At 44.8% G+C, this 23772-nt stretch overlaps 1 protein-coding gene across 1 annotated transcript in view; it reads left to right on the top strand.

Annotated features, from left to right (window-relative positions):
• Positions 1-9743: 9743 nt before the first annotated feature.
• TRAF6 (TNF receptor associated factor 6) overlaps positions 9744-23772 on the top strand; it is a 51787-nt gene continuing 37758 nt past the window's right edge. Inside the window, exon 1 of the mRNA XM_073604185.1 lies at positions 9744-9900. Coding sequence (XP_073460286.1) covers positions 9759-9900 — 142 coding nt within the window. The 5' untranslated portion in view covers positions 9744-9758. The remainder of the gene's footprint in view (positions 9901-23772) is intronic.

Consider the following 23772-nt stretch of genomic DNA (forward strand, 5'->3'; position numbering starts at 1 on the left):
TTTGGGACCATTAGCATTTATACAGCGATCAGTGCTATAAAAATGCATTAATTACTGTAAAAATGTCACTGGCATGCAACGGGTTAACACTAGGGGGCGATAAAGGGGTTAACTGTGTTCCCTTGTGTGTGTTTCTAACTGAAGAGGGAGGGGACTGACCTAGAGGAAATGACAGATCGTGATTCCTAGCTATTAGGAACTCACGATCTGTCTCTCCTCACAGAACAGAGATTTGTGTGTTTACACACACACGTCCCTGTTCTGCCTCTCGTGCTTGCGATCGCTCGTGACCGGCGGTCATCGCGACCGTCGGCCACGAGCATCGGCACCACCGCAGTGCTATCCTGATCCCGCAAGCCGACGTATAGCTACGACGGTTCGCGGGATCGTTCCGACCTGCCGCAGTATGACGGCGGGTGGTCGGCAAGCGGTTAAAAATATCATGGTAGACAAGTAGGTAAATCAAGCTCACAGCCACTGCTGTAGGCGTGAGCTAAGCTTAGAGCCAGCAAATGGCTTTCCAGTTATAGTGATCCGGGCGGTTCCCTGACCCATCCTGTGACTAATGACCCCAGAAGCTTCATGTATTATGTCATTTCCGGGATCACAGCTGTCATTTCTTGACTTCTGTAGCTGAGGACTTGTTAGCACATGTTTGATATCTATTTGCCCAATCTTTTATATTTTACCAAAAATTAGGTACATAGGTACAGTGCCTTGAAAAAGTATTCATACCCCTTGAAATTTTCCACATTTTGTCATGTTACAACCAAAAACTTAAATGTGTTTTATTGGGATTTTATGTGATAGACCAACACAAAGTGGCACATAATTGTGAAGTGGAAGGAAAATGATAAATGGTTTTCGAAATTTTTTACAAATAAATATGTGAAAAGCATGGCGTACATTTGTATTCAGCCCCCTTTACTCTGATACCCCTAACTAAAATCTAGTGGAACCAATTGCCTTCAGAAGTCACCTAATTTGTAGAGACCACCTGTGTGTAATTAATTCCCAGTACAAATACAGCTGTTCTGTGAAGCCCTCAGAGGTTTGTTAGAGAACCTTATTGAACTAACATTATCACAAAGGCCAAGGAACACACCAAACAGATCAGGGATAAAGTTGTGGAGTTTAAAGCAGGATTAGTTTATAAAAAAAATATCCCAAGCTTTGAACATCTCACAGAGCTCTGTTCAATCCATCATCAGAAAATGGAAAGAGTATGGCACAACTGCAACCCTACCAAGACATGGCCGTCCACCTAAACTGACAGGCCGGGCAAGGAGAACATTCATCAGAGAAGCAGCCAAGAGCCCCATGATAACTCTGGAGGAGCTGCAGAGATCCACAGCTCAGGTGGGAGAATCTGTCCACAGGACAACTATTAGTCGTGTTCTCCACAAATCTGATCTTTATGGAAGAGTGTCAAGAAGAAAGACATTGTTGAAAGAAAGAAATAAGAAGTCCCCTTTGCAGTTTGCGAGAAGCCATGTGGGGGACACAGCAAACATGTGGAAGAAGGTTCTCTGGTCAGATGAGACCAAAACTGAACTTTTTGGCCTAAATGCAAAACGCAATGTGTTGTCGGAAATTCCAACCGTGTGTAGGCTCCATCGGACATTTTCCATCGGATTTTCCATCACACAAAATTTGAGATCTGGATCTCAAATTTTTCGACAACAAAATCTGTTGTCGTAAATTCCGATCCTGCGTACACAATTCCGACGCACAAAAGTCCACGCATGCTCGGAATCAAGCAGAAGAGCCACACTGGCTATTGAACATTCTTCTCGGCTCGTCGTACATGTTGTACGCCACCGCGTTCTTGACGTTCGGAATTTATGACAAGATTTGTGTGACCGTGTGTATGCAAGACAAGTCTGAGCCAACATCCGTCGGAAAAAATCCATGGATTTTGTTGTCAGAATGTCCGATCGTGTGTACGGGCCATATGAGGAAAACCTGTTAGAGTTTGCAAAAGACTTGAGACTGGGGCGGAGGTTCAACTTCCAGCAGGACAACGACCCTAAACATACAACCAGAGCTACAATGGAATGGTTTAGATCAAAGCATATTCATGTGTTAGAATGGCCCAGTCAAAGTCCAGACCTAAATCCAACTGAGAATCTGTGGCAAGACTTGAAAAGACGCTCTCCATCCAATCTGACAGAGCTTGAGCTATTTTATAAAGAATGAGCAAAAATGTCACTCTATTGATGTGCAAAGCTGGTAGAGACATCCCCAAAAAGACTTGCAGCTGTAATTGCAGTGAAAGGAGGTTCTACAAAGTATTGACTCCGGGGGGCTGAATACAAATATACACCACACTTTTCACATATTTATTTGTAAAAAATGTTGTAAATGATTTATCATTTTCCTTCCACTTCACAATTATGTGCCACTTTGTGTTGGTCTGCCACATAAAATCCCAATAAAATACATTTACGTTTTTGGTTACAACATGACAAAATGTGGAAAATTTCAAGGGGTATGAATACTTTTTCAAGGCACTGAATAATATTGTGTTTAAAAAAAAATAAAATCATTATATATCTCCTTTACACTGTGCTTATGAGAGAGTGCTAAAATTGTGAACTCACCAAACAAAACCCAAAAAACATTGCTGCTGCAGTAAAAACCCAAAATTAAATAAATAGATAATACAATACCTACTGTGCATCGCTGCCAAATAAATAAATAAATTATATATATAGCTATATATCTAGATATATATCTATCCAGATATATAGATAGATATATAGAGATAAATAAATAGATAGATAGATAGATAGATAGATAGATAGATAGATAGATAGATAGATAGATAGATAGATAGATAGATAGATAGATAGATAGATAGATAGATAGATAGATAGATCGATATATATAGATATCTATATATATAGATATATATACAAAAGTAAATAAATACAATACAATATACAATAAATAAGTGAATTAATGTGATAAATAAATTCACTGACTTATTGTATATTGTATTGTATTTTGTCTCTTTTGTATATATATTTTTGGCAGTTCTGCATAAAAGGGATTGAATTATCTAATTACTGTCATTATCATTTTATTATTAACCATCAATTAATATATTAATATTTTATTCTCCAATGTCTCCACTTTCAAAAAATGTATACCTTTTTCTTGGGGTCGGGGGGGGGGGGGGGGGGTAAATACATTTCTGGCAAAAAATGCAGATTTTAACATTGCCCCAGAAGCAAATGGTTAATCCAGATAGTAACTACATTTTCTTTGCTATACTCATACCCTTCCTGGCTCACTGTTTTGTTTTTTGTTTTTTTGGTGGATATAAGCTTTGATTATGAAACCTATTTCCCATACATTTTATACATGTGACCCATTTAAATTCTGGTATATGCACGAAGCTTGCTACATGAGCAACATAGAAAATCTGCAGGACACTTTAGCGAAGCACTGCCATATTATTACTCATTGTAACCACAAGAGGGCGGTATCGGCCTTGAAATGCTTGTCCTGATATATTTTGCATTCTTATTTAGCCCCTTTCACATTGGAGGGATTTGTCATGTAATTTGACAGGACAAATCGTATGGCAAATCCCATTCTATTGCCGGCAATGGGAGTGTTTAAATTGATGCAATGCCAGCTTTGCGGTGCCACATCGATTTGAAAAAGTAGTACATGCACTGCTTATGGCGATTTCGGGGGCGACTTCAATAGACATCTGTGCATGAAGCCGCACAGATGTCTTCAAAGTTGCACCCGAAGTCACACTGAGATGCGGCTTTGAACTTGTGCGATTTCAGGTGAGATCGCATTATTTCAAAGCCGCACTCAATGTGAATGGTGGCTTAAAGTGATATTAAACCCTCCGTTTTGAAGCACTTTCAACAGCTGATTAAATCACTTACTAAGTATGCAGCTTCTTCATCTTTTAATCCTTGCCTCTGTTCCAGTTTAATCTGGTATCATGACTGCTGCCCCAGGTTTCCTGTTCCAGGATGGCTCCTTTCTTTTGCAGGCATTCCATAGGACTGCTGTGACTGGAGTTGTGTCTCCCTACACTGTGTGCATCAATAGAAACACACAGCCCCATAGCCTAGAATAGCAAGGCACTCCCCCCGCATCTCCTTCCCTCTCCCTTCTCCAAGCTAACAGAGTGTCTGGAGACTGCATTGCATACCTCCCAACTTTTTGAGATGGGAAAGAGGGACACCCATTAGCAAAAGTATGCAGGCATAGGACACACCCCTGGCCACGCCCCCTTGAAGGAGAATTGTACAAAAAAACAAGATTGGTTAAACCCACAAGTGCTTTTTCCCCACGACTATTCCTTTATATTGGCTTTTGGAATTTACAAATGCGGCAATGTAGATATTGGATGAAAGGTTTAGCACTGGGAAACACTTTTTTAATAGATTAAAAAGTGCATTTTATATCCAACTATATAGATCAGACCAAAATGAGGGACAAATGAGGAGGAATGAGGGACAGAGGGACATTGCTCCAAATCGGGGACAGTCCCTCGAAATCAGGGACAGTTGGGAGCTTTGGCATTGTCCTCTGTTAACTATTGCCTGTGAAGACCAGAAGTTCAGGGAAGCAGCACTGAGAAAGCAGGAACCAGAAGCACTGAGAGTTTATTGGGCAATGTCTTTTTTAATTGTGCTCAGAGCATTAAACTAAAATACAATGAGGGTTTACCCACTTGCCGACGATAAAATGTACTTATACGGTGGAAAGGTGGCACTGCTGTGCCGGATCACATACCTAGTACATGATTGGACACTTCAGGGTTTGGGGGGCACATGTATAATCACAGCAGGAGTCCAGCGGTGGGTACCGTGGACTTGATGTCCGCTGGCACACGCCGATCCTTCGGTACAGAGGGAGAACGGCAGTCTGCCTATGTAAACAAGGCAGATTGCCATTCTGTCAGTAGGGAAGGCATTGACTCTGAAGGCATTGACACTGTGTCTCTGCAAAGCAGGAACATGGATCCATCTCTTCCCTTAGTAAAGGCACTTCCCACACAGTACATAAATACAGACTAGGCCCACAGTTAACCCTTTGATGTTCCCTGATGTTAACTCTTCCCAGCCTCATTAGTACAGTGACAGTGCATGTTTTTAGCACTGATCACTGTATTAGTGTCACTGGTCCCCAAAAAGTGTCAGTTAGTGTCCGAATATATGCCGCAATATCGCAGTCCCGCTATAAGTCGCTGATCAACGCCATTACTAGTAAAAAAAAAAAATATCCCATAGTTTGTAGATGTTTTATTTTTTGCGCAAACCAATCAATATGCGCTTATTGGGATTTTTTTCACCAAAAATATACAACAGAATACATATTGGCCTAAATTGATGGAGAAATTAAATTTTCTTAATTTTTTTTTTTTTGGATATGTACTATAGCAAAGGGTAAAAAAAAATGCTTTTTTTTTTTCAAAATTGTCGCTCTTTGTTATAAAATTCTCTTTTTTTTTTTTTCTTTTCTTTTAGCGCAAAAAAAAAACCTCAGAGGTGATTAAATACCAGCAAAAAAAAAGCTCTAATTGTGGGGGAAAAAATGACATCAATTTTATTTAGGTACAGCGTCAGTTAAGGTAACGCAGTGGCGTATTGCAAAAAATTGATTGTTATGAAGAGGGGTAAATCTTCCAGAGGTCAAGTGGTTAAGAGGACAAAATCTTTTAATATTGGTATCCCATACATATCCCATAGTATGTAAACGCTGTAACCTTTGTGCAAACCAATCAATATACGCTTATTGGGATTTTTTTTACCAAAAATATGTAGCAGAAAAAAAAGATGAAGAAATTTGATTTTTTACATTTTTTTATTGGATATGTTTTATAGCAGAAAGTAAAAAATGAGAGAGAGAGAGAGAGAGAGAGAGAGAGAGAGAGAGAGAGAGAGAGAGAGAGAGAGAGAGAGAGAGAGAGAGAGAGAGAGAATTTGCAGTTCATTTAAGGTCAATGACTTGTAAAGCGTTAAAGCCAGAGGGGATTGGCATGACTGTCAGACATTTAGCATTGTTTGAAAGATGCCAGCAATGGAAATCCCCATATTTCTTTTAGCACAGGTCTACGTTAGTAGATACCTCACTATTTGAGAAGAAGAATGCCCTCACAATAAGTGCTAGGAAGAATTCCCCAGCAGGGGGGTAGGACAATGCTTTGGCAGTCATTGGGAGGAAGAATCCCTGGCAGACAGGGGGAGGAACAATGCCCCAGCAGGTCAGTGGGTGGTTCACTGCCACAATGGTCAGCGGGAGGAACAATGTCCTACTGGTCAGTGGAAGGAACAATTTCTGGGTAGTCAGTGGGAGGAAAAATGCCCCAGTGGTCAAAATAAGAAACATTCATTGGCAGTCAGTGGAAGGGACAATGCCCCAGTGGTCAATAGAAGAAACATTCCTTGGCAGTCAGTGGAAGGGACAATGCTGCGCTGGTCAGTGGAAGAAACCATGCCCTGGTGGTCAATAGAAGAAACATGCCTTGACAGTCAGTGAAAGGGACAATGCTCCACGGGTCAGTGGAAGAAACCATGCCCTATTGGTCAATAGAAGAAACATGCCTTGGCAGTGATTGGAATGGACAATGCTCCACTGCTCAGTGGAGAAAATCATGCCCCGGTGATCAATGGGAGAAACATGCCCTGGCAATCAGTTGAAGGGCGATGCTCCTGGTCAGTGGAAGAAACCATGCCCCAGTGGTCAATGGAAGAAACATGCCTTGGCAGTCAGTGGAAGGGACAATACCCCAATGGTCAGTGGAAGAAACCATGTCCCGGCGGTCAATGGAAGAAACATGCCTTGGCAGTCAGTGGAAGGGACAATGCCCCAGTGGTCAATAGAAGAAACATTCCTTGGCAGTCAGTGGAAGGGACAATGCTCCACTGGTCAGTGGAAGAAACCATTCCCTGGTGGTCAATAGAAGAAACATGCCTTGGCAGTCAGTGGAAGGGACAATGCTCCACTGGTCATTGGAAGAAACCATTCCCTGGTGGTCAATGGAAGAAAAATGCCTTGGCAGTCAGTGAAAGGGACAATGCTCTGCTGGTCAGAGGCAGAAACCATGCCCTGGTGGTCAGTGGGAGGAACAATGGCATGGCAGTCAGTTGGAGGAACAATGCCCAATGGTCAGTGGTAGGAACAAGGCCCCCGTTGGAAGAATACCCAAGCAGTTAGTGGGGGGAATAATGTCCTTGCAGTAAATGGAAGAAAGAATTCCCCAGCAGGCAGTGGGTAGACTAATGTCTAGGCAGCCATTGAGAGGAAGAAACCCCAATGAACAGGGGGAGGAAAAATGCTCCAGCAGTTAGTGGAAGGTTCACTGCCACAACAGTCAGCGAGAGGACCAACGCCTTGGCAGTCAGTAGAAGGGACAATGCCCCCTTTAACCCAATGGTTTGACATGTTGGGTATCTATTTACTCAGCACAACCTCATCTTTTCTATTGTACAACAAACTTGGGTAATTTATTGTGCAGTGTGCCCTAAAATTAACTTAAAGCGGATCTCCACCCAAAAGGGGAAGCTGCGCTTGTTTGCTCGCTTCCCCCCCTCCACTGCCACATTTGGCACTTTTTGGGGGGGAGCGGGTACCTGTTTTTTACAGGTATCCACTCACACTTCTGGATATGATCACCGCACAGCTATCTACGACATGCATTGCATACTAGCACATTATGAAATACTCACCTTGGAACAAAGTCCTCCAGTGCTGTAAAGTCACTGTTGACATCTTTCTTCCAGGTTCACGAGCTCTTGCTATGTGATTGGTTGGAGCCACAACGATATCACTCCCGCGCGTGCCTGTGCGAGCCCTTCGTTCCGGCATGAAGCTCTGAAGTCTCGGCAAGGTATGCTGAACCCTCAGAGTGCATGCGCCGGTGATGTCACTGGCTGCACCCGGGGTGAATATCTCCTAAACGGTGTTCTCCATTTTGTTATTCTCTGCTTTTAGAAAATATACATGGTTTGGGGTTTTTTTTCATTACTCCATACCTCCCAACTTTTTGAGATGGGAATGAGGGACACCTATCAGCAAAAGTATCCAGGCATAGGACACACCCCTTGCCACACCCCCTTAACCCCTTCTCGCCGACCGTACGCAGATGTGCGTACTGGGCTTTCGGGGGTTATACCGGGATGATGCCCGCAGCTGCAGGCATCATCCCGGTACCGTTGTTTACAGCGGGCGATCGGCTATCTGTATATAACAACCGATGCGGCTAAAAGCCGCTCGGCTGTTATACCGGAGGAGCGGGAGGGGACGCCCCCCCTCCCGCCGCCTCCCGCCGCTCTTACCGGACCTCCCGTGCGATCGGGAGGCCCGGTGTCCAATCGGCTGCCACCGACGGCTGTGGGCGGGCTGGAACGAAGCTGTGGGCGGCTTCGTTCCAGCCTTCTCAATGTAAGTGCAGAAGCGACATCATGACGTCACTTCCCGTTTACTCGGCTGCCAATGGCGCCGAATTTTAAAAAATACACAGTATTCAGAATCGCCGTTTTCGGCGATCTGAATACTTTGAAGTGCAGAGGAGGGATCGGGGGTCTTTTAGACCCCCGATCCCTCCATAAAGAGTACCTGTCACCACCTATTACTGTCACAAGGGATGTTTACATTCTTGTGACAGCAATAAAAGTAAAAAAAAAAAATTTTTTAAACACAATTTATAAGTATAACAATAAATAAAATAAATTTAAAAAAAAAAAAGATTTTTAAAGCGCCCCCGTCCCCGCGAGCTCGCGCAGCGAAGAAAACGCATATGGAAGTCGCGCCCGCATATGTAAACGGTGTTCAAATCACACATGTGACGTATTGCCGCGATCGTCAGAGCGAGAGCAATAATTCTAGCCCTAGACCTCCTCTGTAACTCTAACCTGGTAACCGTAAAAAAAATTTAAAGCATCGCCTATGGAAATTCATAGCTACCATAGTTTGTCGCCATTCCACGAGTGCGTGCAATTATAAAGGGTGACATGTTTGGTATCTATTTACTCGGCGTAACATCATCTTTCACATTATACAAAAGAATTGGGGTAACTTTACTGTTTGGATTTTTTAAAATTCATGGAAGTGTCCCTTTTCCAAAAATTTGCGTTTAAAACACCGCTGCACAAATACCGTGTGATATAAAATATTACAACAATCTCCATTTTATTCTCTAGATTCTCTGCTAAAAAATATACATAATGTTTGGGGGTTCTAAGTAATTTTCTAGCAAAAAATATGGATTTTAACTTGTAAACACCAAATTTCAAAAATAGGCTTAGTCATGAAAGGGTTAAAGGTGAATTGTACAAAAAAAAACAAGACTGGTTAAACTCACAAGTGCTTTTTTTTACCACTACTATTCCTTTATATTGGCTTTTGGAATTTACAAATGCAGCGATTTGGAAATCGGATGAAAGGTTTAGCACTGGGAAAAACTTTTTGAAAGATAAAAAGTGCATTTTATATACAACTATATAGATCAGACCAAAATGAGGAGGAAAGAGGGACAGAGGGACATTGCTCGAAATCAGGGACAGTCCCTCGAAATCAGGGACAGTCCCTCGAAATCAGGGACAGTCCCTCGAAATCAGGGACAGTTGGGAGCTATGATTAATCTTCAGGCCTAAAATGATTTTTGAACAAGTGCTGATAATGCAAAAATATCTCTGGCAAAAAAAGGGATAAAGTTACTGTATACAACATCTTTCATCATCTGCTCCTCTCTCCCTCCTGGCACTTTGCCAGTACTTGGAATGGCGCTTCCGGAGCGCGGAGCCGAGGTGTCATGGGAGTTTCCTGTCACATGCGGCGAAAGCCAACTCTGCGAACTAGAGGAGAACCCGGAAGTTGGCTGGAGAGTGAAAGTGAGCGGGGTTTGTGGAGGATCGGAGTTCGGTGAGTGTTATCACCCGGCGGCCCCGGGGTTATATGTCAGAGGATGCCCCCGCCAACACAGGCGGCCTGTGTTACCAGCACTGTACAGATCGCTGTGATATTATGTTGGTAACACCCTTCTCTGCTGTACAGAGTGCTGGGCGGAGGTGACATGGGTGTTCTGTTCTTATCAGGCACTGCCGGTGGCAGCTTGCTGTTGTGTTACTACAAGTCCCAGAATGCCTTGCCTGGTGTGGGGTGACAGGGATTGCTGGGAGTTGTAGTCTGTGGTTTGGGGTCTGGTGCCCCTCGCAGTGCCTGCTGACTGTTCTCCTTGTTTACTATGAATGTCAGAGGAGGAGACGATCCCAATGTGTTCTATGTACAATGTGTGTGTTATGTATAGTGTATGTACAATGTGTGTGTTATGTATAGTGTATGTACGGTGTGTGTGTTATGTATAGTGTATGTACAATGTGTGTGTTATGTATAGTGTATGTACGGTGTGTCACCTCTCAACCAGCCAGTCAGGCGCTAGATCACTGCTTTCTCCAGATCCTTGCAAAGCCCCTACTCTCCATAATGCCCACCCAACCTTCCATAGAGCCCATAAGCCTCCCATAATGCCAACCAGCCTGCTATAGTGGCCCCTAGCCTCCCAATGTGCCCACCAAACTTTCCACAGAGCCCACCAGCCTCCCGCAGAGACCACCAACTATTCATAGTGCCCACCAGCCTCCCATAGTACTCCACTTTCCCCAGTGCCACCTAGCCTCCCATAGTGCCCACCAGCCTCCTATAATGCTTGCCGACATCCCATAGTGGTCACCCAACCTTCCACAGTGCCACCTAGCCTCCCATAGTGCTTGCTGCTCATAGTGCCCACCAGTCTCTCTTAGTGTCACCCACCCACTCATAGTGCCCATCAGCCTCCCATAGTACCCAACGTTCCACAGTGCCCACCAGCCTCCCATAGTACCCACCTCCTATACTACCCAACCTTCCACAGTGCCCATCAGCCTCCCAAAGTGTTTTCCAACATCCCATAGGGGCACCCAGCCTCCCACAGTGCCACCTAGCCTCCTATAGGGTCACCCAACTGTTCATAGTGCCCACCAGTCTCCCATAGTGCCACCCAACCACTCATAGTGCTCATCAGTCTCCCATAGTACCACCCAACTGCTCATAGTGCTGACCAGTCTCTCATAGTGCCAGTCTCTTAGTACCCAACCTTCCACAGTGCCACCTAGCCTCCCATAGTGCTTGCTGCTCATAGTGCCCACCAGTCTCTCTTAGTGTCACCCACCCACTCATAGTGCCCATCAGCCTCCCATAGTACCCAACGTTCCACAGTGCCCACCAGCCTCCCATAGTACCCACCTCCTATACTACCCAACCTTCCACAGTGCCCATCAGCCTCCCAAAGTGTTTTCCAACATCCCATAGGGGCACCCAGCCTCCCACAGTGCCACCTAGCCTCCTATAGGGTCACCCAACTGTTCATAGTGCTCATCAGTCTCCCATAGTACCACCCAACCACTCATAGTGCTCACCAGTCTCCCATAGTGCCAGTCTCTTAGTACCCAACCTTCCACAGTGCCACCAGCCTCCCATTGTACCCAACGCTCCACAGTTCCCACCAACCTCCTATAACACTTGCCAGCATCCCATAACGGCCACGCAACCTTCCACAGTGCCCACCAGCCACCCTAAGTGCTTGCCAACATTCCATAGTGGCACCCAACCTTTCACAGGGGCACCTAGCCTCTTATAGGGGCACCCAGCCTCCCACAGTGCGACCCAACTGCTCATAGTGCCCACCAGTCTCCCATAGTACCACCCAACTGCTCATAGTGCCCACCAGTCTCCCATAGTGCCAGTCTCTTAGTACCCAACCTTCCACAGTGCCACCAGCCTCCTATTGTACCCAACCCTCCACAGTGCCCACCAACCTCCTATAATGCTTGCCAGCATCCCATAGTGGCCAGGCAACCTTTCTCAGTGCCCACCAGCCACCCTAAGTGATTGCCAACATCCCATAGTGGCACCCAACCTTCCACAGGGGCACCTAGCCTCCTATAGGGGCACCCAGCCTCCCACAGTGCGACCCAACTGCTCATAGTGCCACCAGCCTTTCATAGTGCCCACCAGTCTCCCATAGTACAACCCAACTGCTCATAGTGCCCACCAGTCTCCCATAGTACCACCCAACTGCTCATAGTGCCCACCAGTCTCCCATAGTACCACCCAACTGCTCATAGTGCCCACCAGTCTCCCATAGTACCACCCAACTGCTCATAGTGCCCACCAGTCTCCCATAGTACCACCCAACTGCTCATAGTGCCTACCAGTCTCCCATAGTACCACCCAACTGCTCATAGTGCCCACCAGTCTCCCATAGTACCACCCAACTGCTCATAGTGCCCACCAGTCTCCCATAGTACCACCCAACTGCTCATAGTGCCCACCAGTCTCCTATAGTACCACCCAACCGCTCATAGTGCCCACCAGTCTCCTATAGTACCACCCAACCGCTCATAGTGCCCATTAGTCTCCCATAGTACCACCCAACTGCTCATAGTGCCCACCAGTCTCCCATAGTACCACCCAACTGCTCATAGTGCCCACCAGTCTCCCATAGTACCACCCAACTGCTCATAGTGCCTACCAGTCTCCCATAGTACCACCCAACTGCTCATAGTGCCCACCAGTCTCCTATAGTACCACCCAACCGCTCATAGTGCCCATTAGTCTCCCATAGTACCACCCAACTGCTCATATAGGGGCACCAAGCCTCCCACAGTGCGACCCAACTGCTCATAGTGCCACCAGCCTCCCATAGTGCCCACCAGTCTCCCATAGTACCCCCCAACTGCTCATAGTGCCCACCAGTCTCCCATAGTACCACCCAACTGCTCATAGTGCCCACCAGTCTCCTATAGTACCACCCAACCGCTCATAGTGCCCATTAGTCTCCCATAGTACCACCCAACTGCTCATAGTGCCCACCCAGCCTCCTTCAGTGCCCACCCAGCCCCAAATAGTGCCTGCCAACATCCCACAGTGCCTCCTAGCTCCCAAAGTGCCCTAAGACCCCACTTTTTTTCCTTTTTCCCCCCAGTTGCCCGCTGTGCCCCCCAGCTTCCTGTAGAGCCTTTAACCCCCCTCCCCAACTGTCTCTGATGGCACCTTCCAGTCTCCCATATTGCCCCTGCAAAGTCCTTGGCCCCCTTCAGAGACCCCACCACCCACAGTTGCCCCCAGCTCCTTCCAGTAGCCTCATTCCACACAGGGCTTCTAAGTCTGCTGCAGAGTCCCTTAATCCCATCCCCTGCAGTGACACCCTGCCCCACATAGAGCCTTCCAGCAGCTCCGTACATATTGTGCTCCTATACTTCTATTGTTAGAGTATAAATATTTAGCAGGCACTGGTCTCAGTAAGGTTTACAGCCATTGGGCTATACTATAATCTATGGCACGGGTTCTCATCTGCATGTACTTTTGTTGAGTTTGGGAGGAGGGGAGGACTTCAGATGAGTGCAGCTGTTTGCCTATTAGAGTCCCTATTTAAGGGTTTGTTCACATAAAGTGCGTTGTGTGGCCTTACCCAGAGCAGTCCCAAGATAAGGCAAAATGCCTAGTTTCCTATCATGCCGGTTGGCTTTGTTGCAGTGGTGCCCACTATAAAGAAAAAAAAAGTATGGCATGTAGTATTTTTTTTTTTTTTCTTCAGCACAGCATGGTGCAAGGCAATCTACCACACTGCACTGTGATGCAGTCAGTAGAACTTAATGCCAGCTAACTTTGTGACGTTTCAAAAATATTGGGACAAAAAAAAACAAACCATACCATGTGCTAAGACTGGCTCATTGGACCTGTTCCACGCAGAAGACACCAGCAGCTGTGCGTGAGGATATGTAAAGACGAGACTTTTTTCTTCATTTTGAATAGAATAGGGAATAGTTAAATCTATCTTTTTTCTTTTTTTTTTTTTTTTTTCTTTTTGCCATCTGTGTCCCAGTGTGAAGATTTTCCTCCACTTCCTGTCCTGTAGACTCAAAGGGGTTTATTTACTAAAACTGGAGAGTGCAAAATCTGGTGTAGCTCTGCATAGAAACCAATCAGCTTTCAGGTTAGAGGCCGGGTTCACACTGGTACAACATGACAGTCGTACCACTTTGGATCCGACTTTGCCCTGCTATCTGAAGTCCGACTTCAATGAACAGGGATCTGACTTCGATCATACCAGGCACTGTGTCTGGTATGAATATTTAGGGGGAACTCCACGCACAATGTAAAAAAAAAAACAAAAAAAAAACGGCATGGGTTCCCCCTCCAAGAGCATACCAGGCCCTTCGGTCTGGTATGGATTTTCAGGGGAACCCCCACGCCAAAAAAAGGCATTGGGGTTCCCCCCCCCCCCAAAATCCATACTAGACCCTTATCCGAGCACACAGCCCGGCAGGTCAGAAAAGGGGGTGAGGACAAGCAATCGTTTCCCCCCCCAAGCACCTTGTCCCCATGTTGATGAGGACAAGGGCCTCTTCCCGACAACCCTGGCCGTTGGTTGTCAGGGTCTGCGGGCGGGGGGGTTTATCGGAATCTGGAATCCCCCCGCCCGCAGACCCCAACAACCAACGGCCAGGGTTGTCGGGAAGAGGCCCTTGTCCTCATCAACATGGGGACAAAGTGTTTTGGGGTGGGCAAAGCACCCACCCCCCCCCCCCCCCCATGTTGAGGGCATGCAGCCTGGTATGGTTCGGAGGGGGGGGGGCTCACTCCCTCGTCCCCACCCCCTTTCCTGACCTACCGGGCTGTGTGCTCGGATAATGGTCTGGTATGGATTTTGGGGTGGACCCAACGCCGTTTTTTGGCATGGGGTTCCCCCTGAAAATCCATACCAGAACGAAGGGCATGGTATGCTCTTGGAGGGGAACCCATGTGTTTTTATTTTTTTATTATTATTTGGTGTGGACTTCCCCTTCAAGACCCTCAGAGCACAAGTCGCATGCCAAAGTCGGGTCAGTTAAGACGGCGATCCAACTTTGATCCGACTTCAGTGATATTCAATGGGCTGAAGTAGGATCAAAGTCGGACCAAAGTAGTGTAGGGAGCATTTTCAAAATCGGATCAGTTAAGACGGCTCTTATAGGGAAACGTTGATTTTCACAAGTCATGTGACATGAGCTCCCAATGTCGGAGCGTTTGTCGTACAAGTGTGAACCCAGCCTTCTTGTCAAAGCTTAATTGAACAAGCTGAAGTTAGAAGCTGATTGGCTCCCATGCAGAGCTGCACCAGATTTTGCACTCTCCAGTTTTAGTAAAATAACCCCAATGAACTGAGTGTTGTCCCCCTATTACATGTGTTAATTGTGAGGATCACTGGGCTGCTAAAACGAATACAGCCACAACATCTGAGAACTAGTAAGCTGCAAAATTTTACATTTATTTCTTATTTTATTTAGTTCCTCTTTTTTTTTTATTATTCAGCTCAGTGTAATGGAATTGTGGTGATGTAGCAGCCTGTGACCCTGCATACTTCATATATTGTCTGTCCTTGACACTGACATAGTCCAGCAATTGGAGGTCCTTCCTGAGAATGACGCATCTGATAAGCAGCGTTGGCAGTCATTATAGGAAGGGGAAGTCGTAGCTGGAAATAAAAATAAGACCTATGGAAAATGTCTCTGGAAACTGTTACATCTGTCCTGGTAAAGCCCTATCTTTGTAATGGAAGGTGGGCACTAGGTAGGAACCTGTCAAGCTTTATTTCACAGACCAGAGGAACCAATCAGAAGTCATGTTTCACTATCAGGTTTCCTTCTCAGGGGCGCTGAGTCCCGTACAACGTAAGACTGCTTTCACAGCGATCCATTTTTGTTCAGTTTATGAGTTAAAAAAAAGTGGAAGAGAGCCGCATCCCTTTATATCCTGCTCTTGTTGTAGCCGAAAGACGGCTACAGCTTGGGCTTACTTTGCGCCCGCGCCGCCCTTCTCTATTATCGCTGAGTTCTTTGGACTCGGCTAATCACAGATTGGGGTAAAGGGCCAATCACAGCGGCCCTTTACCATGTGATCAGCTGTGTCCAATGACGGCTAATCACCAATGTAAACACAAGCCGGTTCTTGCTATTCCTTTTCTGGCGCTGACAGCAGGAGGAGAGAAGAGGAGAGCCAATACCCGACTTGTATTAGACCCCTTTCACACTGGGGCTGCGCCGCGTTAGTGATAAAGCACCGCTAGTTTTTAATGGTGCGTTACCGTCATTTTAGCAGCGCTTTTTGGGCTTTAGGGGGGTCGCTTTTATCCCCCACTAGCGGCTGAACAAAGGGTTAAAAGCGCCTGTGTTGCGGCACTTCAGTAGTGCTGCCCATTTATTTCAACTGCCCCAAAGATGCGGCTTGCAGGACTTTTTTTCCCATCACGCAAGCACACCGTCCCAGTGTGAAGGCACTCGGGCTTTCACACAGGGGAGGCATGAGAGGCGCTTTACAGGCGCTATTTTTAGCGCTAAGACGCCTGAAAAGCACCTCAGTGTGAAAGGGGTCTAAAAAAAAGACATCGGCACTGAAAATCAGGCCATTGATCATTGGTGTCCTAATTATGAGTGCAGTCCCAACAGTGCCCTCCAGTGCTGCCAATCAGTGTCACTCATCAGCGCACGTCAGTGAAGGAGAAAAATGACCTGTTTGCTATATTTTATAACAAACTATGAAAAATGTCTTTTATTCAAGATTTTTCTGACTTTTTTCGTTTGTTTAGCAAAAATAAAAACCTCAGTGGTGATTAAATACCACCAAAAGAAAGCTCTGTGTAAAAAAAAAATTATAAACGTTTTTAGAAGAGTACAGTGTTGTATGACTGCGCAATTGTCATTCAAAATGTGACAGCGCTGAAAATTGGCCTGGGCAGGAAGGGGAAGAAAGTGCCTGGTGGGCAAGTGGCTAAATCCTATGTTCCTATGTAGCTCTTCACACTGGTCTGTTGCGGTTAAAAAAAAAAAAAACTGCCTGCTGCATTTTGGATGCATGTTTGGTCCAGTAAAAAAAAAATAAAAACACCAAAACCGCATGGCTCCATTGAAATGAATGGGAAGTGCTTAAGCCCAGGTTCACTGAATTGGATGACAAGGGAAATCACATTATATTCAATGGTGCCCTTCTAATGTATGTGAGTGCAGTTTTGGAAAAGGTTCCTGGTGGACGATTTCAGCTCTATAGACTCCTATGTTAACTCACAGGATTCACATCAGCATAGAAGCATTCCTATGCGCCTTTGATGGATGAGTATTTTTATTTTTTTAACCCTCACTTCTGGTCATCCTTCATCCATTTGATTTTGATACAGCTGCAATTTTTGGAGCCTTCCTTGGATCCGTTCCCTTTTTACTCGATTGATCCTTCCTTCGATCAGAAAATATCGAGGGAAGGATCAGAAGAAAGGAAGGATCGATAGGAAGGAAATATCAATCAAAGGGAGGATTGACTGATCGAAGGAAGGATCAAAGCCGCTTCAGTGTGAACCTAGCCTTAGGCAGCAAGGATGACTAGGGAGGGAAGGTGAGGGTTTAAAAAAAAAAGAAAAAGGAAGGAAAGATCGAGGGACGGAAGGAAGGATTGATGGGAAATAAGGATCGCAAGGAAGGAAGGATCAACCAATCAAAGGGAGGATCGATAGAAGGATTGATTGAAGGAAGGATCAAAGCTGCTTAGTGTGAACCTAGCCTTATGGAGCAAGGATGACCAGGGAGGGAAAGGTGAGGGCTTAAAAAAAAAAAAAGAAGGAACGATCGAGGGATGGAAGGAAGGATTGATGGGAAATAAGGATCGAAAGAAAGGGAGGATCGATAGAAGGATTGATCAATGGAAGGATCAAATCTGCTTAGTGTGAACCTAGCCTTAGGGAGCAAGGATGACCGGGGAGGGGAGGTTTGGGTTTAAAAAAAAACACCCATCCCAGTCACATAGGAATGCTTCTTATCTATGCTGTTGCGACTTCCAAAGTTGCATTAAAATTGCAATCAAGTAGCACAGAGTAGTCGCACTTGGAAACTGAATTAGAATAGTGGAAAATGATATGGTGAAAATGCAACGCAGACGTGGCAAAAACGCACCATGCGTTGCGTTAAATATATGTCTTTGATAGAGTAGTGTGAAAGTAACCTTAATGGGTCGTTTGCATCCCTATAGACTTACATGGGCTGCCTGCACAGTGTACGGACCGCTACACCAGCATCATGGATGCTATGTGCTTTGGGGTTCGGAGGGGAGGACATTTGGGGTCACTTTACCTTTTCATTTTCAATAAACAAGGCTGGAGTTCTGCTCCAACCTCTCTGGCTCTTTGGATAGGTCTAGTACGCTTGCTTCAGTTTTAGGCCCCGTTTACATCTTGCGATTTGGGATCGCGGGCAGAATCGCTGCAATTCTACCCATGATCCCAAATCGCATGGCAATCGCAGCACAAGGCCCTGTGTACATTTGGGTGCCTTTTAGCCTTCAGTGGCACCCCAAACGTGAAGTGATTCTGCGGTGATTTTCACTCAACAGGTTTGGGCAGCAATCCACGCCAAGCTTGTCGCCCGAAAAGGAGCAGGAGCTTTTTTCGGGCAGCAAATGCAGTGGAATGGGCTGCCCTATATGAGATGCAAAATCGTGTAAAAATTTCATGTCAAAATTGCGTAGCGGGAACAAGTGCATAGTGGGGGGGGGGGGCTTTATACCGCAGGCTATGAGCTTTTCTGTAGGAGAGATCTGGACAGTTGTTCAGCGTTTTACATGACTTGCCTGAGACTTGACATATTTGGTATCTATTTACTCCACCTCATCTTTAATTGCGTGCAATTACTTTTCAGTGTTGTTGTTTTGGGTTTTTTTCGCAAATATAGGGCCAACTCGCAGAGCAGCCAGAGCGTTTCAGCACTCCGGTCGCTCTTCATTGCCGGCTGGCTAGGGGGCAGCGTGGTGCATGATTCAGTGCACCGAACCGTCCCCTTTTTTTTTTTTTTTTTTTTTTTTTTTTGTGTGTGAGCTTTATTTGAAGTGCACAAACCGTACACTTCACTCACTGCAATGTTGGACAGCGCGCTGTGCTGCCTGACATTGCAGTGTGATTTGGGTTGCGCTGCGATAAAACTTAGCATGTCTGCATTCAGAAAATATATATCCTGTTCAGGGGCGTGCGTTAAGTAATTAAAGTGATTTTAAAGTTTTTATTTTTGTTTTTCGTTAAAACTAACAAACATGTCATACTTACCTGCTCTATGCAGTGGTTTAGCACAGAGCAGCCCCGATCCTCCTCTTCTCGGATCCCTGGCTGGAGCTCCTGGCCCCTCCATCCTGTTGAGTGCCCCCAAAGCAAGCAGCTTGCTATGGGGGGGCACCGGCGCTGAGTCACAGCTCCCTGTGTCCATTCAGACACGGAGCCGTGACCCAGCCCCTCCCCTTTCTCTCCTCATTGGCTGACTGACTTTGACATCAACGGGTGCCAATGGCGCCACGCTGCTGTCTCAGCCAATGAGGACGGAGAGTCCCGGGCAGCTGAGACGCCCTTACAACATCGCTGGATCTAGATGGGGCTCAGGTGAGTATTAGCGGGGGCTGCTGCGCAGACAGAAGGCTTTTTCTCTTAATGCATAGAATGTATTAAGATAAAAAAAATCTTTTGACTTTACAATCGCTTTAATAGACAAAAATTCTGATTTAAAGAAAAAATAAAGGCATTTTTTTTTTTAAGTTTTGGATAGAGTAAGGGGGGATTATAACCCCGTCAGTTTTTTTTAATCTGTGTCCCATTGGAGAGATCTCTCTTCACTTCTTGTCTCATAGCCAAAACAGGAAATGAGAGGAAATCCAAAAGTGTAGGAATCCCTGGTTGTTATCAGAACTAATGTCCCCACTGGAAGTTTTCCTCACTGTTCCTGTTCCGGTGGCAACCCAAAATTCTGGATTTTCTTTCCCTTTTGTTGATTAAGATAAACAGAACAAATAGAGAATGTGGATCTCCCTAACAAGGGTACTGACAGAGAGCTAATACTTCTCCACTCTACCAAAAATAAAAAAAATATATATTTTAGTTATACTTTGCAAAAAATAAAAAACTATCTATATATATATATATATATATATATATATATAATTTACTCCAGAGAGGATAATATAATTGTGTTCATTGTGTGTAGAGTGAATTTCTATGGATCCCATAACACAGTCACCTGATCCATATGTGTGACTTTCCAGATGGGAAAATCCCTGAAGTCACTATATAATTATGACATCATCGGGTTTCCCGGTAGCAGTAAGGAAAATCCTGTACTATATATAGGAATGTTTTGTGTACGTTGATCTGAGGATTAGAAAGAAGAATCCTCCTAACATTCTTTTTCACATCACAGGGATTGTTTTTAGTCCTTCTTTTTTATTTATTTATTTTTTTTTAATACATAAACCTGCAAAAGAGATCAGCTGGATGTCAATCACCAAACTTTATGACCAGGCCTATTCTGACGTTTCTCTCCTACATGTATACTAAATTCCATAGAAAATTATTTAGGACCCCCAAACATTATATATTTTTTAGGCAAAGGCCCTGGAGAATAAAATGGTGAATGTTGCAATTTTTTATGCCACACAGTATTTGCGCATCGGGTTTTTTTTTTTTTTTTGCGAAAAAATACACTTCAATGAATTTCAATGCATACAAACATAATGAAATACCCAATTTTTTGGTAAAATATAAAAGGTGTTACACCAAGTAAATAGATGCCTAACATGTCATGCTTTAACCACTTCAGCCCCGGAAGGATTCGCCCCCTTAATGACCAGGCCATTTTTTGCGATACGGCACTGCATCGCTTTAACTGACAATTGTGCGGTCGTGCGACATTGTACCCAAACAAAATTGATGTCCCTTTTATTTTCCCCCCACAAATAGAGTGCCTGGCGGACATCGCGGCCGCCGGACACGTGCATCAGCTCTTACATCATGCGGCGGGTGCGCGCCTCCTATACCCCTTAAAGCGGCTGCTGTGCAGCTACGGCGATTTGCGCAGGGGAGCCAACCTGCCAACGTACATCGGCATGCGGCGGTCGGGAAGTAGTTAAAGGAGCAGGATCTCTTTTTTTTTTTTTGGGTTAACATACGCTTTAATACATAGAATGAATTAAGGGCCAGTTCACACCACATGCAGTCCAGTGCGTTTTTTTCTGTATCAAAAATGCATAGAAAGTAGGCTATATGGTTTTCAATGGCATAGTTCACACCAGTGCTTTCAATTGCAGTTCCAGAAAAAAAAGTAGAACATGCTGCATTATGTATAATGCATTTATAAATGAGGTGATTCCCCCCCCCCCCCCCCCCTTTTTTTTTTTCATATATATATATAATCTCACACGTAACAGGTCAATAACATATATAGAGCACTAATTTGAACGATTGAAATAAGCTTTACAACACTTTTATAAAATTGGAGTTTTTGGTTTTTCTTTTCACGTGTGATAAGTTAATGACACATATAGATCACATACACCCTAAAGAAGGTCCTCTCCCCCCCCCCCCCCCTTTTTTTTTTTTTCTTCCCCCTTTCTAGGGTATGGGGGAGAGGGTGTTGAGGGAGCCATTCCTGTTCCTGTTGGTGGCGTCTACATACACAAACCAAGAATATTGTTTTCTGTCTTGGGGAGATGAACCATGTAAATGTTTATTGTAATAAGAGAAAAATGTTTAATAAAGAATGAATTATAAAAAAAAAAAAGAACATGCTGCATTTTTCCTGCACTGGACTGTACTGGAACACTGTAAAAAGCATTAAAAACGCACTGGAACACCCAAGTTCTTATTTGAGGTTAAGGAAAAAAAAGGGGGGGGGAATTGGTGTGAACTGGCCCTAAGATAAAAAAAAAAAAAAACCTTCTGACTTTACAAACACTTTAAGTGCCAGTTCACACAGGGGCGACTTGTCAGGTGACCTAGCCGCCTGACAAGTCACCTCCCGTTCTGTACAATGGAACTGTTCTAATAGGAGCGACGCAAGTTGCTCCGACTTAGAAAAAGGTTCCTGTACTACTTTGGGGGCGACTTGCATAGACTTCTATACAGAAGTCGTTTTGCAAGTCGCCGTGGCAGTCGTGTGCAGGCCGCCTCGGTGAGGCAACCTGCAAGTCGTGCCGCCCCTGTGTGGACCGGGGCTAAGTCTAGATCCATAGATACACTCGTCATACACAAGTCACATTATAATCCCATAGATGTGTATGATGAGGTTTATAACCGTGAGCTGTATAGTTATCTATAGCTGGGAGCTGGTAATTGATTAACTCACATTGAGCCCTAATAAAACCTAGAGAGTCCTGGAAGGATATCTATAGAAATGTCTGCTGATAGCTGATGTCATACATTCCCAGCATTCCAATAGGAGAGGAAATGTGTGATGGAAATTCCCAGGGATTGTAGCTCAGGTCCTGTACATGTCGTACTCCGGCCAGACACAGCGCTCGTCCCTCGTCAGGCTGATGTAAGTACTGAGGATGTTCTTCTTCTTCTTCTGTTTTCTCTCCACTCTGATCCAGGAGAGATATTCGAATTTATATTTTCTTCCTATACTTCATTCTGGATTATAGGGCTCCTCCTCCCCAAAATCACCTTTATGTTTTTGGTGGATCCTGGAAAGTGAACCTGATTTCGGGGACGGCGTTGGAGCTCCTAAGTCTCCCAACTCTGTATTTGTATTATTCCAACAGGAGAAGTGAGACTTTCCATGGGTGGAAGCAGGATTGATGAGTTCTGAATTTATTTCATTATTATAGATATTTACATAGTGGCAGCACTTTACTTAGGGCCAGTTCACACCATAGAATCGCAGTCCAATTGTTTTTCTGCCTGCACGTTTTTGATGCGTTCCAGTACGTTTTTGATGTAGTCCAGTACGTTTTTTTTTTCCCCCCCCCCCTCTTTTTTTCTTAACCTTAAGAGCCCATTCACACCTGAGCGTTTTGTAGCTTGAAGCCTGAAGATACAAAACGCTTGAGGGGAAACAAAATCCATTATTCTGTATGGAGATGGTTCACATCTCCATTCCAAGTCGCCTGAAGCTCAAACAAGTTCTGGACCCTTTTTTGTCAGGCAGATTTGGGCGTTTTTGGAGCAGGGAGCAGATGACAAAATCTAAAAACATAGCAACAAATGATGAAACAGATCATCATTTTTCCTATTGGCTAATTAAAGAAAATGCCAAAGCTCAAAAACGCTGGGAAACACGCAAATATGCCCGAAAAAAACACGCGACAAAACGCCGGAAAAACGCTCAAAACCGCTACGCTCAGGTGTGAATGGAGCCTAAATAAGGACATGCGTCTTCCAGTGCTTCTTTGGTGTGTTCCGGTGCGTTTTTGATGCGTTTTACAGCATTCCAGTGCAGAAAAAATGCAGCATGTTCTACTTTGTTTTCTTGAACTGCAAGCACTGGTGTGAACTATGCCATTGAAAACTATGTAACCTACTTTCCATGCATTTTTGATGCAGAAAAAAAAAAATGCACCGGACTGCATGTGGTGTGAATTGGTTTTTAGTGTACATTCAGGGCCAGTTCACACCACATGCAGTCCAGTGCGATTTATTTTATTTATTTTTTTCTGCATCAAAAACGTATGGATAGTAAGTTATATGGTTTCCAGTGGCATAGTTCACACCAGTGTGGTCAGTTCCAGGGATTTCCAGTTCCATAAAAGAAAGTAGAACATGCTGCATTTTTCCTGCACTGGACTGTCCATAAAACACATAAAAAAAAAAAAACGCACTGGAACACATCAAAAATGCACTGAACCCCAGTACAGTGAAATAAAAAAAAAACAGGGAAAAAAAAGCATCTGGAATGCATCGGAAACGCATCAAAAATGCAC

The sequence above is a fragment of the Aquarana catesbeiana genome, linkage group LG11 (assembly GCF_042186555.1).
Source record: "Aquarana catesbeiana isolate 2022-GZ linkage group LG11, ASM4218655v1, whole genome shotgun sequence".
In the NCBI taxonomy this organism is placed as follows: Eukaryota; Metazoa; Chordata; class Amphibia; order Anura; family Ranidae; genus Aquarana; species Aquarana catesbeiana.